Source organism: Podarcis gaigeae, assembly GCF_964106915.1.
Source record: "Podarcis gaigeae genome assembly, chromosome: 8".
Lineage (NCBI taxonomy): Eukaryota > Metazoa > Chordata > Lepidosauria > Squamata > Lacertidae > Podarcis > Podarcis gaigeae.
Genome location: NC_139684.1, coordinates 29,282,480 through 29,302,069, shown reverse-complemented (window position 1 = coordinate 29,302,069; position 19,590 = coordinate 29,282,480). Strand labels below are relative to the sequence as shown.

Below are 19,590 nucleotides of genomic sequence, written 5' to 3'. Positions count from 1 at the left end.
TCAATCATCCCTCCATTGTGTCTGAAGAGATAGCCAAAGATTCAAGGTGGTGACTCCACACACATCAGTTAATGGAAGGGGCTGAGCAATAGTTTGGGCATAAATGAGGCAGAGCAGTCAGAATTAGCTAAATGCTAGAAGTATATCTGGGGTCTGGCCTGTTCTCTGGGGATTTGATATGGTGTAATAGATCTACTTCATGGGGTGTCTGCCCTTTCTCTGCATTCCTGTTTTACTTGTTTATTTGTACATTGAGCAAAGGAAATACAGATACGGTAAGTGCTCCAATCCAGAGAAACCTAAACCCAGAGCAAGCTACCCTATAACTGCATTGCTTGGGGAAGTGAAGAGTCTATGCCACAAAGGCTGGGTATGCACTCCCATCTTTTCTGAATCTAATGCACGCCCACCGCTTATTTGGGAAATCATGTACGCACAATGTTGGCTCCAATCTATATCTATCCTGTTGCATCCTCTGAAAGTGAGAAAAAGAAGACCTAGCTGTATTTTAAGATGCCAATGTGTCTACAGTCAGTATTTTGGCTTCAGACCAAGAAGTTTATCTCCAATGCTCACTCCCACCTTTTGAAAATCATTAAGTTCTAATTGTACTCACTTTTATTTGGCCCACTGGTGGTAACCTTATCTATGATGTCAGACAGATCCCCTCAGGAAATCCTCTATATTATATATAATCATCATCATCATCAATTGACTAGCAGGAAGTGCCCAGTGCTGCATGGGTATTTTTAGAAACCTTTTTTTAAAATGGATAATGCAATTTGTGAGTTTGCACCTGTGACACCAAAAATCAGGTGCTGCCAATCCAAACTCATGTTTTGGTCCACCATCTTGATTCAAAATGGTGCCTGGCATCTAAACATCAATGAAGACTGCAGTCCCCATCTTGGGAAGGAACGTTTGTGCCACGTTTAGCAATCATATCTCAAGAGGCGTCTGAATATATAGAGAAGAAACAGAAGACAAGACAAACCACTTTCTAAAATATATAGCAGATTGATTGATTGATTGATTGATTCATTCATTCATTCATTCATTCATTCATTCACCACTTTAGTTGTTTACAAATATAAAACCAGTTTAAGAAGGATGGCCACACATAATTAAAATATGCAATAAAACAATGTCATAAAACATCAAAATATTCAGAATTAAAATGCAAAACAAACAAGGCCTTTAAAACAACCTATATATCCACAAACAATTAAGTATGGCTTCCTCCTCATTCCCCAAGCTAGTTAGGAACCTCGCAGCATCAGGAAAGTGCCTGCTGCTCTCAGTGCAGTAAATGAGGACCACCTGTAGGGCCACTGAAGAGATCTGTAACACCACAGATCTATACAGCTAATACCTGATGAAGTTCATGCTGCCACTTGACTTACGAAACAGGCATGCAATAATGCAATTTGATAATTGAGCCACGGAGTTCAGAGTGCAGAGCTTGTGGTCTTTCAAAACAGACTATTCAAAACAGATTAATTACAACAAGAAGCTGTAGTGTGGATGGAATGCTCTGGTTATGGCTCCAGCCACACTGCCATCTTCCAGAACACTCTGTTCCCTCTCCCTCACTCACCCACACACCCTGTTCAGCATTATGTGGTCAGTGAGGACACAATCTTCACTGGGCTGGGGGTTTGGGGGTGCCCTTATCCCCCCACCCTGCAAAATAAGTTGGCTCAAGACACTGGTGAAGTTGCTGCTTTGACAAACTTCAAAAGCAGTGTTCGCGTAAGCTCTTTCCGAGAAAGTCAGTTGACAAGATGTGGTGCCGATTTAAACGCCCAGCCACATGACTTATCAACGTTCTACTTAGAAATGCTCCATGCATAAGTAACTCAAAACTGATGCTTCCTATGTTGTTTTGTTAACTGCATACAAGGAGTGAACTTGCTTCCAAGCAGCCACTGCTTTCTAATACACAAGCTTTTAGCATAATGCCTGCCCCTACTTTGGAAACAAAACTAGTGAATCTAAGCAAAACAGCAAGTGGAAATCAACCTCCATGTAGATAAAAAACCTCAACTGGTGTAAAGATAGGGTACCAAACCCCAACATTTTACTTTAAATAAGGGTGTGTGTGAATGCTAGTAAATGAAGAATTGGGCTTCTGCTAGGATGTGAACTATACTATTCTTCACACACAAGTCATCGTGTCTCCCACCCCACCCCCAGAATTCGTCAAAACTCTTAATAAATATGCTTTATTACACTTGTTTCTTTGTATTATGCAAGGCATCTTGAAAATTGCAAATAGAAGTTTCACTTTGAGAACATGGCCTACATATCACTTAAGTAATTGTTTTCTCACCCATGTTTACTCAGCAGCAGGTGCCTGCAGTGGGAGTTATTCCTAAATGAGTGTGTCTAGAATTACAGGCATGCAACCCAACATAAATGCATGTTTGTTCAGAGTCAGGCCCCCACCAAGTTCATTAGGGGGCTTACTCTGAGCAGATACTATGCATTGCCTCCTTAAAAATCCTATACTTATTGGAAATAAGATAAAACTGAATTTAGTGGACCTTGCATCAAAGCAGACAAGAGTAGGATTCTAGTCTCTTGAACACTAGTCTATGGGATGGCAAAGCCAGTCACAATGCAATTCTATACATGCCTACACAGCAGGAAGCTCCACTGGACTTACTCCTAGGTAAATTGATATAGGGTTACTGTCTTAATCGCTTAATTACTGTGTTTGCCTGCTAGAAGGATACTATGTCATGGTGGGTATTTTAGAATATGTGCTTTTAGCTACTTTACATAAAAGTTACCATCAATATCCTGTTTTCCATCCAAAAAATTAAGTTTACCCATGTATTTATTTATGTGAACTTAAAGCATTTATGAACTGCTTAATGTTTCAAAAATGCCCAAGGGATTCAAACATGTCCTTCCACAGAGGAGTTACAGAGAAGCCCACACTGGAAAGACTGCAGACCACAACTTCCTGTGTGGACAGAAAGTAGATTGCAAGAACTCCTCTTTTCAGAATCCTATGCATAACTACGGTACTTGGGAGCAAGCCCCATAGAGCTCAGGGGCATTTGCTTCAAAGTAAAACATGCAGGATTGTACCGCTGCTCATTCCCGATGAAGTCTCCAGTTATAATCCACATGGTTGACTCGGCTTAATATCTACAGTATTAGCAGCAAGGGACGTTATGTAGCCAGAAACTCATTTCAAACACATCTTCAGCTGCCTATTTCTTCTCCAGTCAAGGATATTTCAGGCCACACACCAAACACTTTCCAGGGACTGCCTCAAGGGAAGCAATAAGCCCCTAACGCTTCTCCCCCCCTGAACTTTTCTGCATCACCCTGCAACTTCACTCCCTTCGCAAAGCAGCACTTACTGAAAGGACACGTCCGAGAACCCGAACGCCCGAAAGGCAGGAAGCGGAAAGGAAGCAGCTCACGACACACGCGACATTGGGCTGCAGGGCCCCCCAGTTCCCTTCCAGCCGCCTGACTCCAAGAAGCGCCCGCACTGGCCCAGGCTGAGGACCAAACCCTGCAGGAGAGGCCTGGAGGGAATCCGCTGGCCGGGACGCCTCTCGGCCGGCGCTCAAGCGCTTCAAGCTCTGGCCCCCCGGACTTCCTGGCTCACTTGCCTCCCGAGCCACCGAGTGCGACCAGGGCTCCTTGGCGGCCGCCTCGCTCGCCGCCTTCCTGCGCCCCCGGCCCCCCTGCAGCCGCCCAGAGCCTTGCCTCTTCCTCGCCAAGCCACCGAGGCGGGCACTTCCCAGCAGGCCAGCCAATCCGCCGGGCCGTTTCCACAGCCGCTTCGACCACGTCTGCTCAGTAAGCAGCCCGAGAAGGTGGAGCTTGGGGGGGGGGGGGAGGCTCACCGAAAAGCAGCAGCAGGAGCAGCCGGAAAAGCAGATGCGGCGTTCGGCGGAGAGAAGAGGAAGAGCAGGAGCCCGGCGGTGGTGGTGGTGGTGGCGGCGGCAGAGGCGACTCTGAAAAGGCGGGCTGGGGGCCCCTGTGATTGGCTCCAGAAACTCCAGCTGTGCGCTATTTAAGGCCGGCAGCCCGGCGCCTGCTCGGGAACCCGAGCGCGCTTAAAGGGAGCCGGGACGGAGCTCAGTCTCACGAGGAAGGCACAAGACAGCGAGGGCGGCCAGCTAGCTCTCCTGACACCTGTCTTTCAGCTCCTGCGGTGGCGTTTCCCAAGGATGCTGGAGAGCAACCAGTCCAGGGCGAGGTTTTTTCTCGCTCGCCCAAGATCCAGGCGTTGCGCTGACTCCAGCAGGCGGTGAGCGGCGCGGGCTGTGGGCGATCGGGGGGCTCTGCCATGTGCGCGGGGTCCGGAGACGGAGCCACCGGGGCTGAGCTTCGAAGGAGGGGCGGCGGGGGGAGGAGGAGCAGCGCGTAGGGCCTTGAGAAGCAGCGGCAGCCCGGCTGCCCCGGCCGGCGCGCGCCATGGCGAAGGATGAGTGCAAGGCGCTGCTGGACGCGCTGAGCAAAGTGACGGCCTGCTACCGGCACATGGTGCTGACCATCGGCGGCACCTCGGACTCGCAGAACCTGCGCGAGGAGCTCAAGAAGACCCGGCAGAAAGCCCAGGAACTGGCGGTGGCCAACCGCAACAAGCTCACGGCCGCCTTGCGGGACAAGACGGTGAGCAAAGAGGACAAGGCGGAATTCGAGCGGCTTTGGGTCCTCTTCTCCACCTGCTTGGAGATCCTGGAGACCGACATGCGGCGCGCCCTGGAGCTGGGCCAGGAGTTCCCCCTCAACGTACCCAAAAAGCCGCTCATCCAGACGGGGATGAGCGGCGGCACCTCCGGGGTGGCCGCCCGGGCCATGAGCGTCCAGAACATGAAATACGAGGCGGACAACAACATCGACGTGGTGGATTTGAAGGACCTGGAGAACGAGATCAACCAAGTGGGGGAGATGATGTACGAGATGGAGATGAAAGTCAGCGTCCCGCAATGGACGGTGGAGGCCAAGCAGGACCCCGGGGCGGAGCTCAAGTCCACCATCAGCGTGGGCGCCTCCTCCATCGGCATGATCGAGGTGGAGGAGAGCAAGGCCTTTTGCGATATCAGCAAAGTGCTGGCCGGCATCATCTTCACGGCTGTCCTCCTCATCGCCATCATCCTGGCCGTGTGTGTGGCAAAGCTCTCCTAAGGTGGGGGATGCCAGGTTCAGGAGAAGAGTTTGGCTTTTCTTGATGAGGGAGAAAAAGGAGAGGCGTTTGTTCCCCCAGATTATGGTTTTCCAAGCGAAAGGGTGGAGGGAGGAGGCGAGTATGGGATGGGATCCCTGTGCCGGAATAAGGGGCAGGGGATGTGTTCTGTTCAAGTCCTAAGCCTGAGGATTTGTGCGATATTCTAGCTTTAAAGAACAGTCCATCTAAGGTATGTGGGTATTACAACTCCCAGCCATAGTAGGGATTTGTTCGCTATTTATAGATGATTATTCTCAGTAAGCAGGAAAAAAAGTATTGTTTGTGAGTAGGTTCTACTGTTGGTCCATGTTTACAAACTGATTACAAATTGCACATGATTTGGAGATGGGAATTAATTCAGTGGCAAAATGGAGACACCTATAAATTTACATATAATTTCCTACAAACATAAATGATGTTGTGGTCCTGAGTTGAAGATTTGTTTTCTGTCTCTAAAAGAAGTGTGCTTTTAGCCCTGGGTGCTAAGCCTGATAGTATTTATTTATTTTTTGGTGGGAGGGGGAGTTTAGAACCAAATGGTTTAAGAGATCTGAACTTCTTTTGTTTTATCGGAACTAATTGCACTTTGGCACAGCATACACTGTGAAAGGCAATCCAAATCTGCAGAAGAAAGATTAAGCACCATTTACAGAGACCTTAAGAAGCTCTGTGTTCAATTCACTGTTGCATAACATATTCTACCACTTATAGTTTGCTGTGGGGTAGAACCAGTTCAGCTTCTTTGTTCACTGTCAGTCAAGTTTAAATGCCCGTTCAGACCAAATCTTCCAGAAAGGATGCTGCATTATACCCCCCTTATACAGTGTGCACACATGCTGCATTATATATAATGCATATATCACATACCCACAGTAGGATTTACTCCCTAGTACGTGTATTCATTGCCTTGAAATCATGTAAGAATACACATACCTGAGCTGGGAGCAAGTGTCAGTGAATTCAGGATTTGATTCTGAGTAAATAAGATCGCACTGCACAACTCCCCTGGTTTGTGCATGGAAGCTGAACAGTGGTGTTTCTAAAAAACAGTGAAGCTAGAGTGCAGCAAGATCCCAAGTATGTTTACTCAGAAGTAAACTCTACTGAGTTAAATAGGACTTGCTCTCTGGTAAATGTGTTTAGAATCGAAGCTTTAAATGCAGGCTCTGGCTATAATCCTGAGCATACTTATAAAGAAGATTCCATTTATTTCAGTTGGACTTTCATATAATGTGTTTCAGCTTTGGGGTGTCAATGTGGCCTAAAAACAGGCCACTATCACTGATTTTTTAATGCTGTAACAGGACGTTAAAACCTATGAATCTGCCTTGTGCCAAGTCAGACCATTAGTTCATCTAACACGGCATTATGTTTCTTCACTCACTGGCAGTGGCTCTCCAGGGCTTCAGACAGGGGTCTTTCCCAGGCTTACCTGGAGATTCCAGAGAACCCTTTCCTGTGCTTGAGCTCCACTCTGATTCTATGGTGCAAAGAAGAGGCATGATCTCACGTTGACAGTCTGAAGTTTACACATGTACATCTCCTATTACTGTTAATGAGATTTACATATGTACCTGCCAGAGCCAAGAAGATTAGAATCAATCTTATAATCCTGACATACCCAAGACCTGGCACAAATGTGACTTGGATGGCAGCATCTGAGCACAGGGCTGTTGGAGCTAGACTGTGGAGCTAGATAAACATTATGTAAAAGAGAGCATTGCTCCTCTTTTAAGCTGTCTGTGGAACAGTCTCTTTAAAGGGGATGCAAGAGGCATTCCTGTGCAGACAAAGGCCCTATCTAAAATGGCTTTTAAAGCAGTTTCATTTCAGTCACAGCGGATTGTCAAGAACAGTATACTCAACATGCAGTTCCACTCATTCAAACTACAAGGGTGTTACTGAACATTTCTAACCTCTTTAGCAGCAATTAGCAGTTCCAGGCAACAAAGTTAAGCAACTGAAAGTGTGGTCCCATCCCTGTCTACTTAGCAGTAAGTGAGACTTACTTCTGAATAAACGTGCTTAGGACTGTATTGCTCATGTACACAAAACATGCTTCTCTACTTGCCCCTTGAATTAACTGAGTTAATTGAAGTGATGAGAAGATTTACAGGTCAAGCTTCAACCTCTTCAAACTTTTAAGTGCACAAGTCGGTGAAAACCTTAATCTGAACCCTTGGGTCTAACAAAGCCATGAGTTACAATTGTCCAGTGTCAGATTTCATAGCAATGCTGATATGTGTTTTAGACTGGCATTGTGATAGTGATATACTTTGCATGATAGGATGCCCTAAGTTCCTTTACACGAGTTCCTTAAGAGCTACTTCCACTTTCTCTATACCCATAATGGTGAACCTTTTTCAGCCCAAAGTTCACATTCCATTCTGGGCAACTTTCTGGGGAGGATGTGTGGCCTCAGGAGAGTTCCAGTGGCTGAATAGAGAGACCTGGGGGCACATTTGGGCCCCAGACCTGAAGTTCACCTCTGCTCTAGACAGGACTGATCTACATGGTCTAACACTATGGGCTAGCTCATTACATTTAAATTAATTGGCTAACTCAAGAGCATCCACCCACCCAGCAACTGCTACAAGGCTAACAAGAACATATTGTGTGATTACTAAGAAGCAGGCAGCAGAATCTTATACCCTGACCCTAAGTCACTTGGGCTAAGAGCATGAGTCTCCTATTGACAAATCTGTTAAGTTTTATTAATAGAGCTATCCTGAATGTAATACTTGGAATTAGGTCCCATTAATTTCAAAGGAACTTCCATATGGCATGTTTAGGATTAGTATGCTTGTCTCATTAATGTCCTTGCAAACTGGATACGTGCAACCCAGTTCTCTGTATATTTACATGGAAGGTTATGTTGGACTCAGTGGATGTTGGCAAACCTAAAAACAGTTGAAAGCTAGTCAACATTGGGATAAGTGGGACCTACATGCAATAGGATCAGGCTGCACAGCTGCAATGCTTTTTGTACTTACTTGGAATTAAAGTCCCATTGAATATAGCTGGACTTTAACTTCTGAGACAACATGCATAGGAGGCGGGGCTGCCAGTGAAAATCTATAGGTTCTGCCTTCAAATGCATATACTTAGGTATGTACCTGGCAAATCTATTAAGACTAATGATTTACTGACCATTCTTGAACTCTTTCTATGTGAGTCCTACGTCATACCCACATTAGTTTCCTTAGAATTTTAAGTTTACACTTATTTACTTGTAAGCCAAAACTTAAAATTCTCTGCATACAGGTAGACCATATTTCAAGTCAAATATGCTCAAGGTAGACTTCTGTCCTACAGGGATTTTATGGGAAAGAATGCCCCGTAAGTATGCACAGAATGAGAGCCTAACTCCGTAACTTGCTTCTCTTTAGGAATGAACCATTAATCTTCCTAAATATAAGTTCTCTGAGGAAACTGGCTCAGGCTACCCATTAACAGCAGTCTTGTTAGTAAAATTTGTGCTGCATGTTTGCAGGCAGCACTGGACAACAAGTCTTGGTTCTGCAGAAGTTGCAACCAGGCAAGACTTCAAAGCATAACACATAAATAAATCCTCCTGTGTTCAATAAGCAAGACAGCAGCCTTAATTACTTGAGGTATCAAAAGTGTTTTGATATTTGATTGTAAATATGTGTTTAGTCCAAAATGGAATTGAGAGGTGGGATTTGGAATTTATGTATTTGATGTCAAAACTGTGTACTCATATTGGTGCTAAAGTACCTATCTCTGCATATGTAGATAGACTCAAACTGCTGCTATTGATCCTGTGTTCTGACCACTGTTTCACTTCAAACATTGTTCATGAGTGGCTGTCTTCACTGCTACAAGGGCTAGACCTTTTTCTTCAGTGTGATTCACAAACCTTGCACTTAAAGCTGGTCTGCAAATGGCATTATTAAACTTGAGAGTGGGGGAACTGCATAGTTGGATTGCAGCTAGCAGTATTTTAATCAGAAACAGATTCTATATTCTTTGCACATTTAGAACTCCAAGAGTTGCATTTGTTCTGGAACAAACAGGAAATCCGGATTAATAACTTTTTTTAGTTCCAACTTGGGTGTAGTCATTTCTCTACTCATCTTTGTAAAAGTTTCAGGTTTGAGATGTAAATCTATTATGCTGACATACAAGATTTGTTTTCCAAATGATCTAAGACACAGGATTGCCACTATCTAATTACCTAATGGGTCCACCATTAATCTCACATGTACGCCCAGTGTAATCACATGCGCAATGTGACCTAGGCACAGCTGCCTGTCGCCTGGTTTACTAAGCTGACCTGACCAGATGCAAAGGGGGTCAAGACTCTCATACCTTTAAATAGTGATATGGAAGAAGACATTTTGACAGGTTTAGCCTGCTAGGCAGAAATCAATGGAATAAAATATAACAGCTAAAATTCTATGGAAATGTGAAAGATATGAGACACTGGAAGAACTTTATGACAGTAAGAGCTGTTCGACAGTGGAATGGACTCCGTTGGAAGATGGCAGTCTCTCCTTCCTAAGAGGTTATTAAGCAGAGGCTGGATGGTCATCTGTCATGGATGCTTTAGTTGAGATTCCTGCATTGCTTGGGGTTGAACTAGATGAGCATTGGGGTACCTTCTACAGTGCAATTCTATTATTCTGTGTCCTCTGCACTGGTCTTCCTATGGGCAATGAGAGCAGAAGGTAGCAATCATTCCAGCTTGTTTTGTGGGAATAAATTACTGTTGAATTATTAGAAGTTGCACTTCAGGCCACCCCAGTCAAAACATGGTTTCACCAAATTCATGGACATTTGTCACTGACAAAAATAAAAGCCAAGCACATCACTAAACCCTCCAGAAGTTTTTTAAAGCCTAAGGGGCCTATCCTGATTGATAAACTGCTTTAGAGGGCATAAGAGAGTTTGAAAATGTTATCCATGTTTTAGAGACCATTTGTAACTTAAAAGGTGAAGTGAGAAAAACCAGAAAGTTAAGTGGTAAGGACTTTTCATAATTTCCCTTTTTGTGGTAGAATTAATATATGTCCATTCACATATTTAAACTTTGTTTTGCATGAGCGTGCCTAGCTGTCCTGGAAATATTACATATTTTAGCAACACAAATTAGTTTCCACATTAAGTACTTCACATTAAGCAACATAATTAAGCAAATAATTGCTAAGTAGTCTAACTCCAGAAAATTTACATTATGGGTCTTTATATTCAAGTTGCTATAAAGCGGGGATAGGGAGCCTCTGGCCCAAGGGCCAAATGTGGCCCTCCAAGCCTCTGTCTAGCCCTTGTGACTTTCCCAACAGCACACCCCTTGCCCTTCAGCAGCCCTGCTTCACATCTTCTTTCGGTTTTTGCTTGGCCTAGAACAGGCAATTAAACGGCCATGTCTGTGAGCACTTAAAAAAGGATGCTGTGATTACTGAGACCCAGCATGGCTTTCTCAAAAACAAGTCACGCCAGACAAACCTCATTTCTTTTTTGGTGTTTCAGGGGAATGCCGTGGACATAGTATATTTTGATTTCAGTAAGATTTTTCCCATGATATCATGGAGGAGTTAGTAATGGTTCCTCGTCATCCTGAAAAAAAGGACAAGTTGGTGCCACAGGATTCTGTCCTGGGCCTGTTGTTGTTCACCATCTTTATAAATGACTTGGCTTGGATGAAGGAATTGAAGGTGTGCTCGTTAATTTGCAGATGACACCAAACTGGAAGGGATAGCTAATGCTACAGAAGACAGAATTGGAATTAAAACTGACCTTAACAGATTAGAGAACTGGGCCCAAACAAACAAAATGAATTTCAATAGGGACAAATGTAATGTTATACACTTAGGCAAGAAGAACCAACTGCACAAATATAAGATGGGGGACACCTGGCTTGCCAGTAGTATATGCAAAAAGGATATAGGGGTCTCAGTAGACCACAAGCTTAACATGAGTCAACCATCTGATGCAGCAGTAAAAAAAGCTAATGCTATTCTAGGCTACGTCAACAGAAGTTTAATGTCTAAATCAAGGGAAGTAATAGCACCACTATTCTGTCTTGGTCAGATCACACCTGGAGTACTGTCTCCAGTTCTGGGCACCACCATTTAAGAAGGATAATGACAAGCTGGAATGAGTGCAGCAGAGGACAACCAAGATGATAAAGGGTCTGGAAACCAAGGTTGGGGGAGTTGGGTATGTTTAGCATGGAAAATTATATGAAGGCCATCTTCAAATATCTAAAGGGCTGTCACATGGAAGAAGGAACAAGCTTGTTTTCTCCTCCAGGGGATAGGACCAGAACCAATAGATTCATGTTACAAGAAAAAAGATTCCAATTGAACATTAGGAATAACTTTCTGATGGTAAAAGCTCTTTAACAGTGGAATGGACTCCCTCAGGTAGTGCACTCTCCTTCATTGGAGGTTTCTTAGCACAAATTGGATGGCCATCAGTCATGGGTACTTTAGTTGAGATTCCTTAATTCAGGCTTCCTCAAACTTGGCCCTCCAGATGTTTTGATACTACAATTCCCAGCATCCCTGACCACTGGTCCTACTATCTAGGGATCACAGGAGTTGTAGGCCAAAAACATCTGGAGAGCCAAGGTTGAGGAAGCCTGCCTTAATTGCAGGTGGCTGGACTAGATGACCCTCAGAGTCCCTTTCAACTCTACAATTCTACGATTTATATCTTAGTGCTTGAGCCACTAGATTGTGATGTACCGAATATATTTTACACACAAGATCACATTCGCTCGGGTTGCACATAACGGTAATCTGAACAATTTCTTGGCACAAATGTACAAGCATCCTAGAGGAGAGATTGCTGCCACTTTGCTCTTGGTCTAGTCTTCTGCAGCTGTGAGCTAAGCCATGGTTTAACCTAGTAAGTCATCTGACCCTGGGCTCATAGTTTGTCCCCTCCAGGCAAATCATAAACTGTAAGCCAAACAAAACTCGGTTACAGCTCATGGTTTCTTGGGAATGAAACAAACCACAAGCCTTGGTTCATACAACATGCTCCAGGACTGAAGAAGCAAAGGAGCCACAATCTCCATTTGGACCAACCCATGGTTTGGCTTAGGTGTTATGTATAAACTGAATCACAAATTTAAAGCAGAAGCTTGGCTTTTGTGTAGGCACACACACACACACTTCTAAAGGCCTGGTTATTTTCTTATGTTTACAGCCTTAGTAATTTTTAAGAATGTATATATTCACTGGAAAAGGCAGAGGGGGTCTCTCTTTTTTTTGTAAAATAAGATTTTTAAAAAATCAAACTTTGCCGTATTTTATAGAGTATGACAAAGTAATGTATTACGACCATGATGATAGCCCAGTAATTATAAATACAGAGTGTGCAATATAAAAGGAAATAAGCACTTTTGATTTATAACATCCAGGTTTTACTTCAAAATGTTTTGTCAGGTTCATATTACTGAATTGTTTTAGTATGAATATGGAAGTGTTAAAATATTATAATGAGCTGGCATCATTCCATCTGAGCAAAAGTGTTGCTTTTGTGCTCAGGATAAAGCCTGTTGCTATTATTTATTTAAAATAAAGCCTGTTCTGTCAACTTGCCAGCCTGTTTGTGACAGTCAATTTTTCAAAAAAAGACAGATGCCCAAGCATAAGCTTATCAATCAAACTGAGTTACTCATACTGAATTGCCTACACACTCCAAATAACCTATTTCATTATTATACTGTGAAACACCACCACTGCATTAGAGAGTTGTCGTAAACTTCCATATTTATTTTACTGAGTGGAATCTCGCCTGCAAAAAATTTATTATTGTCCACGTATATGCATGCAAGGCTGAAGCACAAAACACTGTTTAAATATTATCAAATCAGCTGCTTCCATCTCATGACAAGCACAAACTTTTTCATCTTTATATATAATATAATGCAATGGGAATTTGCTTACAGATGACTTTGTGAATTCCATTTTATAGCAGTGGCACCTAAGCTAATTCTCAGAAATATAACCACATTCACTTGGAAGTTCTATTTTTTTTAAAGTGTCACTACCTTTAAAGTAAATAAACTTAGATGATGGGTGTGTCAGCTTTTGAATTACTCCAGCACACTGACTCTTAGAACACTGGTATCCTACATTCACCCTAAGATTCACAGCAACCAAGAATTTTGGAGATCTATAGAGAGGACAGAAAGAGAAAATTCAATTACAATTTATGGTGATGTGCCAAGGGGTCTGCATCTGGAAAAATCAAGCACTGAATGCTGATCTATGCTTGTTGAACTAAAGAACCTTAAAGGTTTCATCTGTTTTCTGCAGGTTAAAAATGACCAAACCAAAATCAGTTGGAAAGATCCGGTAATGAAAAAAGAAATATTAAATTAAAATTCAAAACAACAGAACCCGGAAGGCCATGTGTCACAGGATTGTTTCTATATATAAACAAAATCCAAGAGGTATTAAAGCTCCTAGCCTTCCGGCTAAAAATTAAGAGTGCGGAATAATAATTTGAATATAAATAAATGTTTGTGAAGCTCCTCATCAACATATTTACCCTTCACAGATTTTCATTATGTAAAAAGTCATTCAGGAAGACCAGTGGATTATAGTCCTCTAAATGCTTTCTCTCAATACGATTATGTTAGTCTTTTAATGCAGGCTGAGGTCTGAGTGGAATAGTAGGGCTACACGTGAGCAGTCAGCTGCAGTCTACAGTACAACTGGGATTACTGAAGAATGACTGCTTTCTAAATCTTTTGTGAAATTGTGCATGTGCCAAGTATCTGAATAACATTACAGCAAGGAATGAGAAGTCAGTCTATATGAAAGTATATTGCACAGATGAGATGACAAAACCTCATGTTATAATTCCACCAGGCATATTTTGCACAGCTAAGCACTGCATACAGACCAGGAATCTTGGTTTAAAACAAACAATGGTAACTTAAACATGCCAGCTATGGTTTGATGCTGGCTCATTTTGAAACTAACCATTTTCTATTTTAATCTGGATGACAAGCCCAACCTTCAGTTAACTAAGTTTGTATACAATGCACAACTATGGCTAGTTCTAAAGTGAAGTAAGACTTCACTTTTGTTTATGTACAGAGAAGGGAGAAGGCTGTGAGGCTGTGTTTGAACTGGGCCTTACATTATTTTACTGCAGATTTGAAAGCAAGACAGGTCTTTATGTAGACATTAATCTTTTTCTTACAAGTCATGTTGACAGAAGGATAATGAGAAATCAAATCAATCTCTATTTTCTTTATTTGGCAAAATCCATATCTGCTGCACGTAAACTCTGGGAAGCCTATATTTTTTCATGAATATCTCAACGTTTAAAAGTAGCTATTAAATCAGATCCCATCATGTAACTTATTTATTTATCTCTTCTACAGTTGGCAAGAAAAATAACATTAATACAAAAACCTTAAGAATGCAATATGAATTTAAGAAGATTTTAAAATAATTTGAAAGAAATCAAATTCAGAGAACAGTCCAGATTCAGAGAACAGTCCAGATTCTAAAAAAATGACTACAGTGGTACCTCGGGTTAAGTACTTAATTCGTTCCGGAGGTACGTTCTTAACCTGAAACTGTTCTTAACCTGAAGCACCACTTTAGCTAATGGGGCCTCCTGCTGCTGCCGGGCTGCCGGAGTATGATTTCTGTTCTCATCCTGAAGCAAAGTACTTAACCGAGGTACTGTTTCTGGGTTAGCGGAGTCTGTAACCTGAAGCGTATGTAACCCGAGGTACCACTGTACTTGTAATTAGGGTGCAGATTCAACTTTAGAACAAAGACTAGGTATATAATAGTTTCTAAATCTCCAGTTATAATGCACTTAAAGAGGAGGAAATAAAAACAATTTCACTTAGCTACTTCATAGCAGTTAAATGTTCACTAGCACTTTTCTGGAAAAGATGGGAAATTAATTTAAAGGAAATATATTAACAGGTAAGTCCATGAAGTCACATACAGATGATCCCTTGTTTTGTATTAAGAATGGTTTTTATCCTTTAAGGACATTGAAAAAAACTTTACCTCAAAAATTAAAATATCCGCACATATGTACCGGTAAGTCACTTATAATATTAGGTTATATCTAATGCTAGTTATACCAAGAGTAGACCCAATTAATACACATGACTAATTTCAATGGGTCTACTCTGCATAATACCTAGCTGGGTACAGCTCATAGTCAGCCAGTTACCAAAAAAACAATGGCATAACTTGGTAACCATTAAGAACTGGTACCTGAATTTGCTTGTTTTTCCCTTGTCATGTCTATTGGACTACAGGCCTATGGATAAGGACCGTGTTATTTGTAATTTATATACAGCACCTAGAACATTTCAGGCATTGCATGAATGAAAGAAAAATAGCAATAATAATATTGCAATAAAGGAATACCAAATAATTCTCTACATTGTGGGTTGTATCCAATGTGGTGCTAAGTTAAAGTCCCTTGGTACTGGAAGTACTGGTTCCACCGGCAACATGTTTTGTATTGTTTCACAACAAAATGCAGAAGCAGGTTGCTGGTAACTTTGCTGCACAACCCCATGAGTTGTGCAATGCATTTCCTCTACAACTGTTGCGAATTGGATACTTCTGCTGTGTAACATTAACATTCCAAAAAAGTGAAAGGGCAAACAGAGAATGTTGGATACAGCCCCATATCTACCATATTTAAACAGGGCAATTTTATACTTGACTATTCACAAGTCAGCTCTACTGAGTTCAATGAACCTTACTAAAGAGTACTGCAGACAGGAAATGGTGAGAAATATTAAGGAAAAAATTAATGATAAACAGTTTGTATAGCATATAAGAGAAAGAGTGAGCAGATGTCCAGTCTTGCGTGTATGTCTGATTATAGCTATGCTGGTGTTTCGTCCCAGTTTTCCCCCAAACGTAATCAGCCATCTGGCTGACCTCTGCTACTCTGCCAAGCTAGCACCAGAATGAACTTGCAGCCAAGCAGTTTGGTAGGACGCAAGAGCAGTTTACAGTTTTTCAGCATTCTTTTTTTATTTCTCAAGCAATTTCTATACCACCATCCCCCCGCCAAAAAAATCACACAGTGATTTACGACAATAAGGTAATTTAAAAACACACAAAACAGAAACATTAAAGCAATAATCCTAAATTACACAATTAACCACATAATAAAAGTGTCTTAATTCATCAGCTTCTAAAAGTCTGAAAAAATGTGAGTTTCTACATGGCATCTAAAAGAACATAAGGCTGGAGAAACACACACTTCAGTCAAGAGGTCGTTCAACTCATGTAGAATCACCAGTGAAAGGGCCCTTCCATGGGCCTCCACACAGACACACTTCATTTAATGCAGGGACCACCAGGTGAGCCTTTTCTGCTGATCCTAATGCATAGGCAGGTTGATATGAGAGAAGGCATCATCTCAGATATTTATGAACATGAATTAGTAAGCACTGAAAGGGGTTTCAGAGTTTACACTTTGTACAAACTGGCATGGTCCAACTCAAAAAAGAAAAAGAAAAAACGTTGGTCCATTAGCCCCCACTACTGACAAAACATAGCAAATGCATTCTCCATTTCTCTGAGCTACCTAGTTCCCATGGAAGGAAAGGGAAGTACTGTAATAAAGTATGGAGGTGCAATTTTGGTATTCTGCTTCCTGGCTTAATTGAAAGACAAACTAGAGGACACCAATCATGGAGAAGCTACTGACTGCATCTCCTAGGAAGGCAGGATAGCAGAGATTCTAGGGAAGTGGAAAGATACCGGTAATCTTTTGGATTTTGACACAGACTTGATTTCTCCTTGGCCATGGTGATCACTGTGCGGTCATGATCTCACTACTTCCTCATCTAAGATCACTCCCCGCAGTTGCTCTTTGCTACTGAGGATGTCACATCCACTAGCCGCAATCTCACTATCAGCTCCCTCTCCCAGACTGTCACAGTCCCATGCAAAGGCTGCAATTGCTTAAAAAAAAAAAAAAAAAAAACAAGGCCAGGATAGAGAATGCCAAATGCATTGTGTATTCTGGATCTTCTTAGATGCATCTGTTGGCCTGCAGCCAAAAGCACTTTATGCTGCACTTCTGTGCAGTTAGCCACACTTACGACCATTGTTTTCAATGAGCTTAGGGGGTGAGATCAGGGAACAATGTACAATAATTTCAACTGCTACAGTGACTGGATCAGGGGCCAGCAAACTTTTTAAGCAGGGGGCTGGTCCACTGTCCCTCAGACCTTGTGGGGGGCAAGACTAGATTTTGAAGAAGAAAAAAGAACGAATTCCTATGCCCCACAAATAACCCAGAGATGCATTTTAAATAAAATGACACATTCTACTCATGTAAAAACATGCTGATTCCCAGACCGTCTGCAGGCTGGATTTAGAAAAGAGACTGGGCCGGATCCAGCCCCCGGGCCTTAGTTTGCCTACCCATAGATTGGGTGGTAAAATTTCAAAGCTCTTACAGTAGCATCAAAATTTAGATATGATATTAATAATGTATAAATATACAAACGTATGTTTAGAATCATGGGAAGTGTGTGCACTTCAGGAAGCAGGTTGAGGCTCAATCACTACAGGCACACCACATGGTGCCTATACTTGTATAAATTTTCTTTTGGACAGCTTGTCTGTAGATTCCCAGGATTCCCTAGAACAGTGGTGCCCAACTGGTGAGCTGTGTACCCCAGAGGTCCGCATAACCCACCCGGGGGTCCATGGTACCATTCACATAACAAAAACCACTGAGATATAAAAAATTTCAAAAGTAGGGGGTGCATGGATTGGCTTTTGAAAAACAGTACTTAGCTAATTGGGAATATACGGATGTATACCCATGTAACTCCAAACAAGTGTTAAACCAAACCAAGGCTCATAAGTAAACAACAACCCATGGCTTAAGATTTTGATTTGTTGGCAGTAAACAAATCATAGTAAAACTGATGGACATGGTTCACAGGTTCAATAAACCATGGTTTAGCAACATGCGTGAACCAGGCTACAGAGTCACCTTCCTCTTGGACTATAGATAGCACTATAGAAAGGTCACTTGCCAAGCAAGGAAGCAGGTAAGTCAGCACTTTCCAAGAGTCATTATATGTGTGCATGCAGAGCTCTGATCACGTGACACGTGCTGATCCCTCCTCTGCTGCATTGCAGTACTTGAGAAGAGAGTAAACACGAGTCAGGAGGAGCAGTGAACAAGCGGCAGAGAGCTACTGGAAGACAGTGTAGCATATGCCATGTGGTATGCCTTGCATAAGTTAGCCTGCCACTAGTACTGAAGTAAGCTTCTGTACATGGGATGAGGGTGGAGCATCCTCTTGTCCCTTCCACCAAGGATGTAAAGTCAATCTCCTGTGGCTGTAGTCTAGCTAAAAAAAAGTGATTGGCTTATGAACGTCATGATTTAGCAGGTATTTGAACCAAGATATCCCAGGTCCTTTATAATTACCTTACTAGCTCTAATTATACACACACACACACACACACACACACATACTTTTTAAGAAATTTACCTTTCCCCTAAAGTTCTCAAGACAGTTGCATACACTCCACCACTGTATCCTTATACCCACCCTGTGAGGTATGTTATACTGATTGTGGGCAGATGAATACAGATCCCAAGTCCCTTCAATTGAAATTCAGGCTGCAATCTCAAACACACACAGAGCGTAAGCCCCAATTTACTTCTGACTCTGACCTTGGCTGCTTCCTTTTCGCTAATGCATTTCACAATGGTTAACTGACACCTGTTTTTAACTCTCTGTGGGTTTTATTGTGTGGTTTTAAATTTTATCGCTGTAAGCAGTTTTGATATATTTTTAATGACGTAGTGGTGTATAAATATTTTTTAGAAATAAATAATTAAAAATGGGCGGCAGCGGTGTATCTTTTGTTTTCTTTGTTCCGGCCTGTCATTGTGAACCTTTGTGTACATTTGCTTTCACTTATCACATATACTTACCATGCTCTGGCCATCTCTTTTTTCTGTTCTCTCCTTCCTTTGCTGTTCTTGGACTTCCACCTTCCTTAATGTGGCCTCATACCTGTTGAGCGAAATATTTGTTTATTTATTACATTTTTATATACGGCTCTTCATCCGAGGATCACAGGGCGGTTTACTGCATAAACACACAAAATGCGGGACATAATAATTATATAATGAAAATACCACACACCAACATATTTAGAAGGCCGAAGATCGTTCAACAGTCGAGGGCTGTTAAAATAACAATACTAATAATTTAAACAATACTAATGATCATTTCAAAAGCGAGACGCTGCTGTCGGGGGCGGCGTTCCCTTTCCGAACACCGGCCTGGCAGCCCTGAGGAGACACCGCGCCTCAAAAGGCGAGGCCGCTGGGTGGCGGCGGCTGCAACAGGCCCGCCCTGAGGAGGCGGG

General features: G+C 42.4%; 2 protein-coding genes across 8 annotated transcripts in view; one reads left to right on the top strand and one right to left on the bottom strand.

Moving 5' to 3' along the window:
- ANKRD27 (ankyrin repeat domain 27) overlaps nucleotides 1-19,590 on the bottom strand; it is a 71,042-nt gene that overhangs the window by 50,688 nt on the left and 764 nt on the right. The window contains exons 1-2 of one of the 7 annotated variants that reach the window (XM_083750449.1): nucleotides 19,442-19,540; nucleotides 19,151-19,307 (exon numbers count right to left, since the gene is read on the bottom strand). In XM_083750449.1, the coding sequence (XP_083606575.1) occupies nucleotides 19,151-19,153 (3 nt within the window). In that variant the 5' untranslated portion in view covers nucleotides 19,154-19,307; nucleotides 19,442-19,540. Of the gene's footprint in view, nucleotides 1-1,272; nucleotides 1,451-3,377; nucleotides 3,850-19,150; nucleotides 19,308-19,441; nucleotides 19,541-19,590 lie in introns of those variants that run through there. The other 6 variants (XM_083750446.1, XM_083750454.1, XM_083750451.1 and 3 more) reach the window with 6 other exon arrangements.
- RGS9BP (regulator of G protein signaling 9 binding protein) lies at nucleotides 4,447-12,776 on the top strand (the record flags this gene model as incomplete). The annotated part of the gene is made up of 1 exon (XM_083750572.1): nucleotides 4,447-12,776. One exon carries the CDS (start codon nucleotides 4,447-4,449, stop codon nucleotides 5,158-5,160), a length of 714 nt encoding a protein of 237 aa, XP_083606698.1. The 3' UTR covers nucleotides 5,161-12,776.